Below are 13647 nucleotides of genomic sequence, written 5' to 3' on the forward strand. Positions count from 1 at the left end.
AGTATTGCTTGTATTCTGTGCAACTTGACAAGGACCCCAGCTTTGTCACAGCCTGGCTCATAGCCTCGAGCTTGCAGGAACCAGATTCTCCTTGGTCAGTGTTCCTTAAAGAATCAGTGACTATGATCCAGGTCACATGTAGCTCGTAGAAGGGAATCAGGGCATGTGATTCATTCCTAAAGAAGGAAATGGGACCTCAACATAGTTCTGGTAGGTAGGTTTATTTGCTCAGTCATGTCTGACTCTTGCGACCCCATGTACTATAGCCCACCAGGCTCCTCTGTCCATGGGATTCTCCAGGCAAGAATACTGGAGTAGGTTGCCATTTCCTTCTCCACAACATAGTACTGAGCTCCCTATAATCAAGGAAATTATATTTTTGTTACTATCTTATTAATGTAGCTTGTAATTGGTGTCAGTATATGTTGATCTGGAAAGCCCTTCTTGATTTTCAATCCAGATAATATGCTTTATAAACTGTATGCCCTTCTAATAAGATAAACTAATTTTAATATGAAGAACAAGGGAAGCTTGGAAAACTTAGTGAAAATTAATAACTTACTCTGTAGTCAGTTTTACATCTGAAACATTACCCAGTTTTATGTCTGAACACCAAGTGGTGAATTAGCAAGATTGTTATTTAGGAGATAGCTAGGATGTCCTACCTTAGAAGAGTAACCCGTTGGCAAGGTCATAGACTACATATAGAAGTACTAGTCTTTCTCTTGAATACATTCTAAAGTATATATTTTTTTCTATAAAATTCTGTATTTCAGCATCTAAAAGATAAGCTTCAGCTATAGCTTATAATGTGTTAGTAAGCTATGATTATCAATAAACAAAAGGAGTGTTTAAAAATAAGCTTCTTATTACAACATACATTTTAACTATTAAATTACTAATAAGCTTTTACAGATATATAAAGAAGAAAGTAAATGAATTAAAACCTGGTGGCAAAGAAATGTGAATTTCTTTTTAGAGTCCTATTTTATATTAATGCTGATTCTTAGAATTTGAAGTACCTGATGATTTCTAATACTAAGGGGAGATAAACACAGACACCTGATCAAAATTCCTTGCACTATTGAGGAAGCAGTCCTTTGTGTATTTTGAAGTCAGTAATTTTATATTTTTCTCCGATTTTTATGTTTTGTGGGCATGCATAAAACTTTCATGCATTTTAAGATAGTTTCATCTTTGAAGAAAAGAGTTCACTTTAAATCATTCTCACTCTGTGCAAAGTGGGGTTGACTTTTGAACAAAATCTACAAATGATATTGTCCAAAATCACTTTCAGCCTTTTAAAAACAGACATGAGGTTCATCAGAAGCAAGACTAAGGCAATCTTGTGTCTCCAATGATGTTAAGTAACCGCTTCACTTTTGAGATGATGTGGTCTTCTGCCATCTGGTGGACATTTGTAGAAGTGTCACTAGATCGAGTAATGATGATGCAGTCTAGACCTAAATAGGAATACATTTTCTTATTCTGAATTCGTGTTTTTTGATAATGAAAGAATTGTTCTCTTATTCCCAAAGGAACACTGCACCCTATATCCTTGACCAACAAATAATATTATAATTTTAACAGTGAAAAGTTCTGTCTCTAACTCATATAAAGTTATTCCTATATTGATTTAAAGCATATATGTGTATATGTATTTACATTGCTCTGAATCACTCCTGTACCATTGCATAGCATACATATGCTAAAATGTCTATTATTGAATACTGTATATAAAATGTTTCCATTTATAAGGTCAGTTGTTAGTTTTGGGTGCCCTCCTGTGTTCATGGGGAAAACTACAGCCCAGTAAAGACAAAAAGGCTTTTTGGTCACATTCTCCTGGTGCTGCTTGCGTGTTTCCGTTGAGTCCTAGAAATAGTTTTGGTAGTGGTGATGATTGGTTGATGTCAATGGACTGTGTGGTCTCGTGTGGTGACTTTGTAATTTCAGGTATACCTTTAAAGCAAAGCCTGGATTCTGTGATCATAGTGATTACTATTTGACCTTGGAGACCTTTCTGTCCCTCTCTTCCCCAAATCTCTCCAGCCTGGAAGATATTATATTTATTACTGTGCTTCATTAGCATGATATCATGCATTTAAAAATTTTTTTTGTTCACAACTAGTTCAGATGATCACATTATGAATGTATTTCAGAAAGTATCAGAGTGCTCTTTCTGATGGGACTGCATTTTTGCCATGAGTTCCAGCACGGGCTTCAGTTCATTTTAAGAAGTCCCCAGACGAGTTTCAAAATATTTTTTCAGCTAAGACTGACATATCTTATAATTCTCTGAAATTAATTGCTTAATCTATTTATGAGGCCAAAGTGGGACTTTTTTGTCAGCAGGTCTGAAAAATATTGAAATAATAGTTTCAGTTGTTCTCCTATGGTTTTCTGTGATAGGGAATTTTTAATTATTTCAAAGATTTACAAACAAGACCATCTTTTAGTTTTGAAATTCTCCTCATATGAGCCAAAAAGAATAATAAAAACACCATAAACTTGAAGATATCCTTTACTTATTTATGAAAATGAATTTGTATTCCCCATACATTCAAGACAGTTTTCTATGCAGTATAGAAATTAAAAAAAAAAAAAACTCTGGTTATTATGCTTATAATCTACTCGCAGAATAAAGATCGGCTTTCCAAGTGGCACTAGTGGTGAAAACCTGCCTGCCAATCAGGAGTCATAAGAGATGTGCGTTCAATCCCTGGCTCGGGAGGATCCCCTGGAGAAGGGCATGGCGACCCACTCCAGTATTCTTGCCTGGAGAATCCCATGGACAGAGGAGCCTAGCAAGCTACAGTCATAGGGTTACAAGGAGTTGGACACGACTGAAGCAACTTAGCATGCACACACAGAGGAGCAAAGACTTATTCAGAAAAGAAAAATATAAGAGAACATACAATTAATGCAGTAATTGTGGTAAAACAAGACAGACAATTGAAAATGACAGATATCAATCCAGCAGAGGTCAGAGTGTGCATAACAGAGAATACTGCTCGTGGTAAAGACATTCTTTGAAGGTCAGACTTGAACAGAGGTAGGAGGTGTTGATTGAAAAAAAATGCACAAGCTAAAAGTCAAGAGTTATGGATTATTTGGTGGACATTCTGAGGACTTCAACCCTGGGAGACAGGACTCTCAGATCACACTGAGGGGCTGCTCTAAAGAAGCAAGGGGAGGGTCAGGATATGTAGGAGTTTTTGCATCAAAGACAACATAGTAGGAACACCAAAAGATTACTGTTAATTAGAGAAACCAGAACTCTCAAGGAAGTTAGCACTTTTCTGTGTATGGGAAGGTTCAAGACTCTGGTCTCACTGAAATTGCTCCTTGGGTATAGACCTCAGCTACCTGGGACCAGTTTCCTGTGTTTTCTCATCCTGAGTTTCCTCAGGGTACACCATTAGGGAGGCTCTAAAGTGATGGCTTGATGGTTATAACATCCTTTGTTTACTAGCCAGGCAGGCAGTCTTTTTCATTCACAGTGGGGAATGGAGAAGTATTTCAGATACAGGAAATGGCTTGGACAAAAGAGCCACAGTGGGAAAGTGTAACTTTTCAACCTCTATTAAAATACAGCAAAAATGTTCATAGAATGTGTTTCACTTGTTAAGATTCTAGAGGGTGACAGTTGTGTCAATAACTGTACTTTTTTTTTCCTCTGAAGTTTGTAGTTCAGAACCAGAAAATGTTCAAGCTGACCCAGAGAATTATACTAGCCTTCTCGTTACGTGGGAGAGACCTCGAGTAGTTTATGATACCATGATCGAGAAGTTTGCCGTTCTGTACCAGCAGTTGGAGGGAGAAGACCAAACCAAGCATGAGTTTTTGACAGATGGCTATCAAGATTTGGTAACTATAAGATCAATTGTTTCATGTATTGATGGCATTGTAGTCATTGTAGTTTAATATCTAGGATAAGAACTTATGAATGATTGTATATTGTTGCCTTTGATGACTTTAGGCTTTGTATGAGCCATCTAGTGGGGAGAGAGGGATGCAGAAGCTGTATTTAATTATTTAAAATTTACAGTGATTAATACTAGTGAAGTGAAAATGTAGTCTCTCAGTCATGTCTGACTTTTTGCAAATCCATGGACTATGGCCTGCCAGACTCCTCTGTCCATGGAATTCTCCAAGCAAGAATACTGGAGTGTGTAGTCATTCCCTTCTCCAGGGGATCTTCTCAACCCAAAGATCTAATGTACATCTCCTGCATTGCAGGTGGATTCTTTACCATCCAAGCCACCAGGCAAGCCCTAGGTTCTTACTAATATTTTTAATTACATTGAGACTACAGCTCTGCCGATAATAACTTTCAAAAGACTTAGAACTGGATATCATCTAGTATAGCCTTTCTTTACAAAGAAAAGGACTCGAACAGTCAAATACTTTGTACTCTCACAGTTGGATATGAGGGTTGGACCATAAAGAAGGCTGAGTGCCAAAGAATTAATGCTTCCGAATTGTGGAGCTGGAAAAGGTTCTTGAGAGCCTCTTGGACAGCAAGGAGATCAAACCAATCAATCCTCAAGGAAATCAATCCTGAATATTCATTGGAAGGACTGATGCTGAAGCTGAAATTCCAGTACTTTGGCCACCTGATGTGAAGAGCCAACTCATTGGAAAAGACCCTGATGCTGGGAAAGATTGAGGGCAGGAGCAGAAGGGGACAACAGAGGATGAGATGGTTGGATAGTATCACTGACTCAATGGACATGAGTTTGAGTAAGCCCTAGGAGATAGTGAAGGATAGGGAAGCCTGGTGTGCTGCAGTCCATGGGGTCGCAGAGTCGGACACGACTTAGCAACAGAACAACAACTTCCAGTTAGAGAAGGAATTGGGTCTAAAATATCAGTACTGTGATACAGTTGTCTTTTGTTTCTTCATCATAGTGTATCAGCACAAGAGAAATAGAGTAGAAAATAGTGTAGGGGTCTTGAAAGTCCTTTTCTTTGATTCAAATTTCCAAGTAAAAATGTGAAATCAATTGAGACAGAATTTTTGGGACAGGAGGCAGGTAATCCTTAGGAAGCGATGCATGTCTTCTTCCTGTCCACCCATGACAAGAATTAAAGAAAATACAGATTCTGAGCATCTCAGTATTAACTTTTCCTTGGTGGTTGTGGTATAATTGAGAAAATCCCATCTGGGTGTTGCTTAGGGAAGCCCCCAGGGCAGGTCCAGGACACTGAACTCTGAATATAGACAGCAGGAGTCCCTCAAGCCCTACGAGCCTGCATCTATACAAAAACCGGTGTGGAAATCATATAAACAAAATGGGGAGGTTTGTAACAACTTTTTAATTTAGATGTCTAGAACAAACACTGTGAACTGAGAAATTTGTAAGTGGAATTTATGAGAATATACTATTATTCATTTCATAATGATGTGAAGAAGGTAATAATTCTATTACTGTCTGGTTTACATATTGTTAAGAAAAAGAAAGAAATTAGTTTTTCACATTTTGCTTCTTATAAATGCTACATGTTTGTCTAAAATAGTAATCTACACTTTTGGCTACTCATTTATGAATTTCATGAGTTTGAGTTAAAAAATGAAATTTTCTGAAACTAAATCTGATTTTTACAGAGCAAAAAAATAAATAAATAAAAGCATAGTTTACCAGTATCTTCCTCACTCACAAATATCACAAGCTCAGCCTGATAACATTGTGTAAAATTTTTTCTCAGGTTAATAAAATACAAAATTTTTTATTGACAAATGAGAAAATGTTTTCTAAGAAGAGATGTCTAGTATGTTAGCACTCCTCTGAGAATGACAAATTTATATAGTTATTGCCATCTTTCTTTTAGGGTGCTATTCTTAATAATTTACTACCCAATATGAGTTATGTTCTTCAAATAGTAGCCATATGCACTAATGGCTTATATGGAAAATATAGTGACCAGCTGATTGTGGACATGCCTTCTGATGACCCTGGTAAGTGCCCCCCTGATATACCTTATTAAATGAAGGAGGCTAGTTTAATTTCTGAATGCATTGGTGGTTTCTTTCTGACTTTATGTTCTTTGTCCAAAAGGCAAAGTGATTTCTTTTTTAGTCTGGATTATCAGGTAATTTTGTAAAGCACAGAGCTCCTTTTTCATTTTCATTCAGCAGATATGGCATAGCACAATATGTGAATTTATTCTTAATACTGAAGTTTTCTATTTGTAAAATAAGAACTGCCAAACCTATTGTAATGTCTGTAGTGGTCATCAATGAAAATAGCTAAGAAAATATAAAGACTTTGATTTTGAATAATGAAGAGTTTGTTTCATTTGTGTTTATTTCCTCCCTCTTTCAGCCCCCAAAGTATTTTGTAGTAAGTATGTACATGATTCAAGGATCATGTGAGGTACTTTGAAATAACTATACAAAGCATCTCAGGAGTTTATCTTAGATATTTTCATCTATCTTTTATAAATTGGTGGTGAGGGGGATCTTTCTTCTTAGGTTTGCTGGGTTTATTCCATAAAAGCAAGCAAAAAAGTTGTTTCTGATTGTATTTTATTTGCATGCATCTTTAAGTATTACAGGAAAATCTTTGATCTCAAAGCATATGCAATAATTGAAGGAGGTTCTGCCTATCATAATTGGACAGTTTACAAATGTACATAACTAAAGTCTTTCTTTTGTTAGTATAAGCAATTTTAAAGTAATAAATGAAATTATATAGTACATATACATGTATATGCATGTATACACACATACATGTCATGCATATGCATGTTCATAAATGTATACAAACACACACATACACAAATGTAAATATTCTTTGGTCATCCCTATTATGAGGCTACTCTCTGAAATTTTCACCGGTTTTTAATAGCAGTGGTTACAAGTGATACTAATTGGAGCATGTTTCACTTTTATGTATAGAAGGAAAACTGATGTCTGTTGATTTTCCTTTGTGGTCTATGTGCCATAGCAGGGTCTTGTTCATAACATCATAGTTCTTAACTAGTTGAGTTTTTAAGTTAAATAATTTATCAGAACATTAGATGTTAGATTCTGGATCCTTCCAAGCCACAGGCCATAAAACTTGCCAAAGTATTTCCCAACTTAGAACATTGAGAGTTAATGAATATTACTACTCTCATGATGGGCTTCCCTGGTAGTTCAGATGGTAAAGAATCCACCTGCAATGCAGAAGACCTGGGTTCAATCCCTGCGTTAGGAAGATCCCCTGGAGGAGGGCATGGTAACTCACTCCAGTATTCTTGCCTGGAGAATCCCATGAACAGAGGAGCCTGGTGGACCACAGTCCATGGGGTTACAGAGTCAGACATGACTGAGCGACTAAGCACAGGACAGCACTCTCATAATGGCAATATCATTATTTAAAAATAATATTATGACCTGCCTCATGTCTAGGTATAACCATCTTTCCTACTGTTTTTATTTAGCGTTATTTTGCAAAATCAGGTTATTTTTAAATGAAATGTGAGCTCTCAGTGTTATTGAAAGGTGAGTATCAAATTAACTGCCCATGGTTTCAGCTATACCATATGATGCTTTTCCATTGAATGTCATCCCCCACTGAAGTTCCACATATTGATCCTTCCAAAAATGACATCTTTAGCAGTGCACCGTTGACTGTGTTTTGGCAATATCACATGTGAATTGATTAAATATGGTATATAAAAATCTCCTCTAGTCCTATTGTGTATTTTAGGTGATGAATTATATTAAAACCATTCATTTAATTTTACTATCTTAGTTTAATTATACCGCTCTAATTTCTGAACATAGTACAATTTCCCAGTCAAAAAAATAATTTTAGCTATTTATGTTGTGCATTTTCTAACTCTCCCTTAAGAAGGGAATGGCAACCCACTCCAGTATTCTTGGCTGGCGAATTCCATGGACAGAAGAGCCTGGCGGGCTACAGTCCATGGGGTTGCAAAGAGTCTGACATGACTGAACAACTAACACTTCTTTCTCTAGCCACTATGCTAAAAGTTTAGACTTTCTGAATTTTTTCTTTCTTATTTTTTAAGAAAGAAGCTTATTGCATATGGAAAAACAGATCAAATGTCTATTATCTATAGATATAATTTCTGAGTGATCCTTTTAGACTGAGTCTATATTGGCACAAAGTACAAGTTCTTGTATCATTTGTAGCACTTTCACATTTGTACAAAATAGAAAGTATTATAACTTAATTTCTATTTATTCAAAGGATCGGGACACCATTGAACTAATGAGATGCTAGCTTGGACACATCACTTAATCTCCATGGATGTCTCAGTGCCTTAGAGGATTTTGTACATTAATATGTTTTAGTAAAAGGTCATATTTGATTTGATATTCTGCTATGATATTACTCTTAAAAATCAAGGGTTAAAATTTAGTTTATCCCTTAGTTATTCCAGAAAGTTCTTCGTTGAAGACCAATTTATGCAAAGTTTCAGCTCTTCCTATTTTTATAAGGAAAATATTAGTTGTCTCCAGAACTCATTCTTTCTGATCAGGAAGACTACAGTGGCATTTCAGTCCATATATTTTTAGTTCATTATTGAAATTACGTTATCTTAAATATTGTTTCTATAGTAGATACATAGCAGTAAAAGCCTTGACAGCAGTGCCGTCCTGTGGTTCAGTGTGATGGTTCCTACAAGATTTGTAAAGTTTACAATTTATGTGGCTAATATAGATGTTAAGTGTCTTTTGAGTTTGCTGTTTATTTCACGGGTTTTACTAGTACCATTTCATCCTATTAATCGTGTTGTTTCACTACCTAATGTTGTAATGTACCTTATTGACTTATTCTATCATTATTTTGGATAAGCTGTTTTCTAAAGACTGTACTATTTGTTGCTTCTGTTAAAAAGGAATGACAGAGGTCACGTATAATTGCCCTCATCCTTTCAGTCACAGATTTTAAATATTCTAATCAATATCTGTGAAGTAAAACCCAATCTTCCAAATTGTGCATTTAAAGTTGGCTAATTTAATTAATTTATTGCTTGTGCATTTTAATTATATTTGTTGTGTACAGCAGTATCACCATAGTGTCCATTAGATGTTATTATAAATTGCTATTTTAAAATTAACACATAAATTCATGTTCAGAAAAGAATTTAAACCTTTTCAAGGTTAAACTAAAGTGGATATTCTTTTTAAAAACTTTTTTATTTGGTTGTAGCTATAATTATGCTTATTTCTACAATATAGATCTAATTATTATATAGTTATAGAAGACATTATTTGAGTACGTCTTAGGATCTTGATAATCATATGTATTCAATTTAAATACATGGTGAATTAGGTCAGTGCATTTTCCTGTTTTGTGTCCTTTTCATTTGTATAACAACTGTCTTTGTTAAATCACTATACATTGTCCTTGTTCAGCCTGTACCATACTACACTACAGGTAATGTTATATAATGATATTTAAAAATCACCCTTTACAAAGATTGCAGTTTACATTGCTTTTGCCTTTTCGCACTGTGAAACTTGGCTTAAAACCTTTAAACAATTAAATAAGCCTTGCTTGCCTACCTACATCAGTGTTGCTTTTTTGTTTTGTGGAATGTTGAGTAACATGCTCTTTTAGAAAATCTAACAGAACCAGAATGACCCATAGGTTTTATTCTGTTATCCCATAAATGTGAATTTTAAGTGTTCAGTAAAAAAAAATATATTGACAGTCTTCACTACTGGGCTGTTTTTGCAGCTTTCTTGGGGTCTGTTTTGATGAAGTGAGAAGATTCTGTAAAACCCAGTAGTGCCTGAGCCAGACTGGTGACCACTAAAACGTTGGTTATTATTTGCAAGGAAGCAGCAGGCCAAAGGACTTCCCAGGTGGCTCAGTGGTAAAGAATCCACCTGCAATGGCAGGAGACAAGGATTCAATCTCTGTATCACAAAGATCCTTTGGAGAAGGAAATGGAAACCCACTCCAGTATTCTTGCCTGGAGAATTCCATGGATAGAGGAGCCTGGTGGGCTACAGTCCATGAGGTCGAAAATAGTCAGATACGACTTAGCAACTTAACAATAACAACAGCAGGCCAGTGGGGACCCATCCTGAGACCTTCATCAGTCAGCAGTTAGACCTTGAGTGCTATGAACTTTCAGACCCAGGAGTATGGCTCAGATTCTCCAGGGAGTTAGAAGCAATCTTTTAAAATTATTTTATTTCAAAATTGTTCTTAGGAGTCTCAGCAGAAGACTTCTGGGTTATTTGGGGCAGGGCAAATTCCTGGACAACGCCAGTATTTCAGTCAATTCAAATGATCTGAGTCTAGTAGGAAATCACAAGGAAGATCCTTCAAAGTGGGTTTTTACATACCAACATGAAGGCACCTACACCTAATTCACCCATGAGTGTGCTATGAAATAAAAAGAGATCAAAGGGCTTCTGCTCCTAGGGCCTGAGGGGGCCTAAAGGAAACTTCTTACTTCTTATTGCAATAAACAGCAAAGCCAGCTATAGTAGAACTCGCTGATCCCAGTACTCATAGACAGTATGATTAAGTAGAATTATGTATTTTAGCTTAATGGGAATTATAATCTATATAGTTAAGTTATTCTTTGATTAAAGGATAACAATTAATCAAATGCAGTGCACACAGAGTACTGAAAGAAAAAATTTGTCCTTAATGTGGTAATTATATACACTCTACCCCAAACCTGACAATTAATAGAGAATCAGTTAGGCCATTTTTTAAAAACACCTCTGTAAGCATGTTGAAGAGAATGGACTCTCACTGAGATGTTTTTCTGTAGCTTCTTAACAGAATAAAATCTAAAGTATAATATATATGTGTATGCTGCCGCTGCTAAGTTGCTTCAGTCGTGTCCGACTCTGTGTGACCCCACAGACGGCAGCCCATCAGGCTCCCCCATCCCTGGGATTATCCAGGCAAGAACACTGGAGTGGGGTGCCATTGCCTTCTCCAATGCATGAAAGGAAAAGTGAAAGTGAAGTCGCTCAGTCGTGTCCGACTCCTAGCGACCCCATGGACTGCAGCCTACCAGGCTCCTCCGTCCGTGGGATTTTCCAGGCGAGAGTACTATATATATATATATATATATATATATATATATATATCTCAAAATAGTATTTGACTATGATTTGCCCTTATTAATATTAAAGTATTTTTAAAGTACATAAAAAGCTGTGACTCCATATAAAAATATTTTTAATAAAATTATGTATTGTCTCATATACTGAAATTGGAGATTTTTACATGCATGAACTTCTCTAATTGTAATTTTTAGAAAATCATATTAAAAGTTCTTTTTATTTCTCTCTCACAGTTAAGTTGAATCCCGTTTTTAAATTCACATTATATTGGTTTCCTTGAAGGTTATAGAGACACAGTTGTATCAGACTATTGAAATCATTTTAATTTTTAAAAGTAAAGACTAAATAACATGAAAAACAGGGTGAGTAAGAGGTTTCATGGTGACAAAAATAGAAAAAGGAGAACACTAAAGATCCAAATGAAAGTTGTCAGATTCTTTCATGGTTAGTTTTAACAAGAAAATAATAATAATTGAGAGTTAAAATTTAAGATATGACTGTTTACAGTGACTATTTTCATTTTTATTGCACCAAAAATTGTTCAGGGTAAGTAACTTTAAAATATTTAACTAGTCAGTAGTATTAATTTTATCTAAAACTTCATGGGGGCTGGGCTTCTATATTTTACTTGAATTCTCTTCTAAATAAAATTCAAGCATATTACTGTATTTTATAGTTTTACATTTCTTAGTACCTAGAAGTTTTTTCATGAAAATAAACTCAATACAGTTTATAGGATAAAGGAGGCTTGGATTTGATAAATACTTAATGTTAGTTCATTTATGCCTTTGAAAATTCTGTAGAACATGCATTTCCTTTGAGAATCTATAGAGGCATAAAAAAATAGAACATAAACAGCTTTAGGATAGTGAAAAGCATAAACTTTGGAGATGGGATAGATTCTCTAAAATAATAGGAATAAGAAAGGTATCTTTGTAATAATGCTCAAGCCCTAATAGTTACTCTGACTTCTGTCTCCCTGATGCAGCTTGGATGAAGAGTGAGGATAAGTGGTCCTCAAGCCCTTTGGTAACTTGGCAGAGGGCCTAGATTCCTTACTGGAGAGAGAGAACTATTGGTAGCTCCTCATCTTTTCTAACATTTACTGATGGGTCTTGTTTTAGGATTAAGCTATCCTCAGACTGGGCTTCCCTGGTAGTTCAGCTGGTAAAGAATCCGCCTGCAGTGCCAGAGACCCTGGTTCGATTCCTGGATCTGGAAGATCCCCTGGAAAAGGGATAGGCTACCCGCTCCAGTATTCATGGGCTTCCCTGGTGGCTCAGATGGTGAAGAATCTGCCTGCAATGTGGGAGACCTGGGTTTGATCCCTGGGTTGGGAAGATCCCCCTCGAGGAGGGCATGGCAACCCAGTCCAGTATTCTTGCCTGGAGAATCCCCATGGACAGGCTATAGTCCATGGGGTCGCAAAGAGTCAGACACAACTGAGCGACTAAGCACGACACAGCAACATGAAATATGCTGATTCTGTCCAGTTGGGAAAGTCAGACTTAAATGATCCTGGTCCTTACATTCCTTTCATAAGCAGTATTAGTTGTGTATCCCTGGGAAGAAGTCATGGGAATCACTCTGGTCTGTCCTTCCTGCTGCCAATCCAGGCTGGACCTGCTAGAAAACATTCTCGCTTCTACCTGGGGCAGCACCCTGTGTACAAATACGTATAAGCCCAAATCTGAAGAGTGAAAAGAACTATTTGGGACTTCCCTGGTTGGGCAGTAGTTAAGAATTTTCCTTCCAATCCAGGGAACGTGGGTTTGATCTCTGGTCCGGGAAGATTCCACATGCTTCTGAGCAAAGTCCATGTGTAATAACTACCAAGTCCATGCTCTAGAGCCCATGCTCTGCAACAAGAGAAGTCCATGCAGCGCAACTATAGAGTAGCCTCTGCTCACCACAACTAGGGAAAGCCCCTCACGCAGCAACTGAGGACCCTGCACAGCCAAAAATTAATTAATTAAAAAAAATAACTATTTGACCTTCAGTCAGAAGAAGACCTTAAGGAATAAGTAGTTGAATAAGAGTATCTGTCACTTATCCCCTGGCATTTTCCCAGCTATGCTTTTATCAGCAGTAAGTCTGCACTGATGAAAAGTTACTTGGGTTTCTTTGCACCTAGTAATATCAGTCTCACTGGCTTCTTTTCCCTTCTTAGTTTCAATCATAGTTGGGGTGGAAATAGGGAAAGGAGTTGGAGTGGAGGATAGAGATCGAGGTTTTGAGTGCAGTTTCCTGTTCGTTTACATAGTGCTGTGTTATGTAATGTTCAGCAGTATTGGAAACTGAAATTTGAAATTTTCTTTGAGCAATTCTGTATTTTCCAAGCTAACAGTATTATTTTTTTTCCTTTTCTCTCTTTCCATCCAAAAGTAGACCAATAAAGCTGAAATAGTTGAATAAAAATGTTAATAATTTTGTTTTTAATTTTGTAGAACTTGACCTCTTTCCCGAATTAATTGGAACTGAAGAAATAATCAAGGTATCTTAGCTATTTTTTATTCAAGTGCGTAAATATTAAAAAGTCTATTTTGAATTATTGGTTAGGTTTCAGATGTTGCATTAATAAAAAGTTC

General features: G+C 36.3%; 1 protein-coding gene across 6 annotated transcripts in view; it reads left to right on the forward strand.

Moving 5' to 3' along the window:
• Positions 1 to 13647, forward strand: part of PTPRZ1 (protein tyrosine phosphatase receptor type Z1) — a 208944-nt gene that overhangs the window by 137697 nt on the left and 57600 nt on the right. For all 6 annotated transcript variants that reach the window (XM_070788070.1, XM_070788072.1, XM_070788074.1 and 3 more), the window contains exons 9-11: positions 3686 to 3870; positions 5836 to 5962; positions 13507 to 13553. In XM_070788070.1, coding sequence (XP_070644171.1) covers positions 3686 to 3870; positions 5836 to 5962; positions 13507 to 13553 — 359 coding nt within the window. The remainder of the gene's footprint in view (positions 1 to 3685; positions 3871 to 5835; positions 5963 to 13506; positions 13554 to 13647) is intronic.

Source organism: Bos indicus, chromosome 4 (genome assembly GCF_029378745.1).
Source record: "Bos indicus isolate NIAB-ARS_2022 breed Sahiwal x Tharparkar chromosome 4, NIAB-ARS_B.indTharparkar_mat_pri_1.0, whole genome shotgun sequence".
NCBI classification, from domain to species: Eukaryota; Metazoa; Chordata; class Mammalia; order Artiodactyla; family Bovidae; genus Bos; species Bos indicus.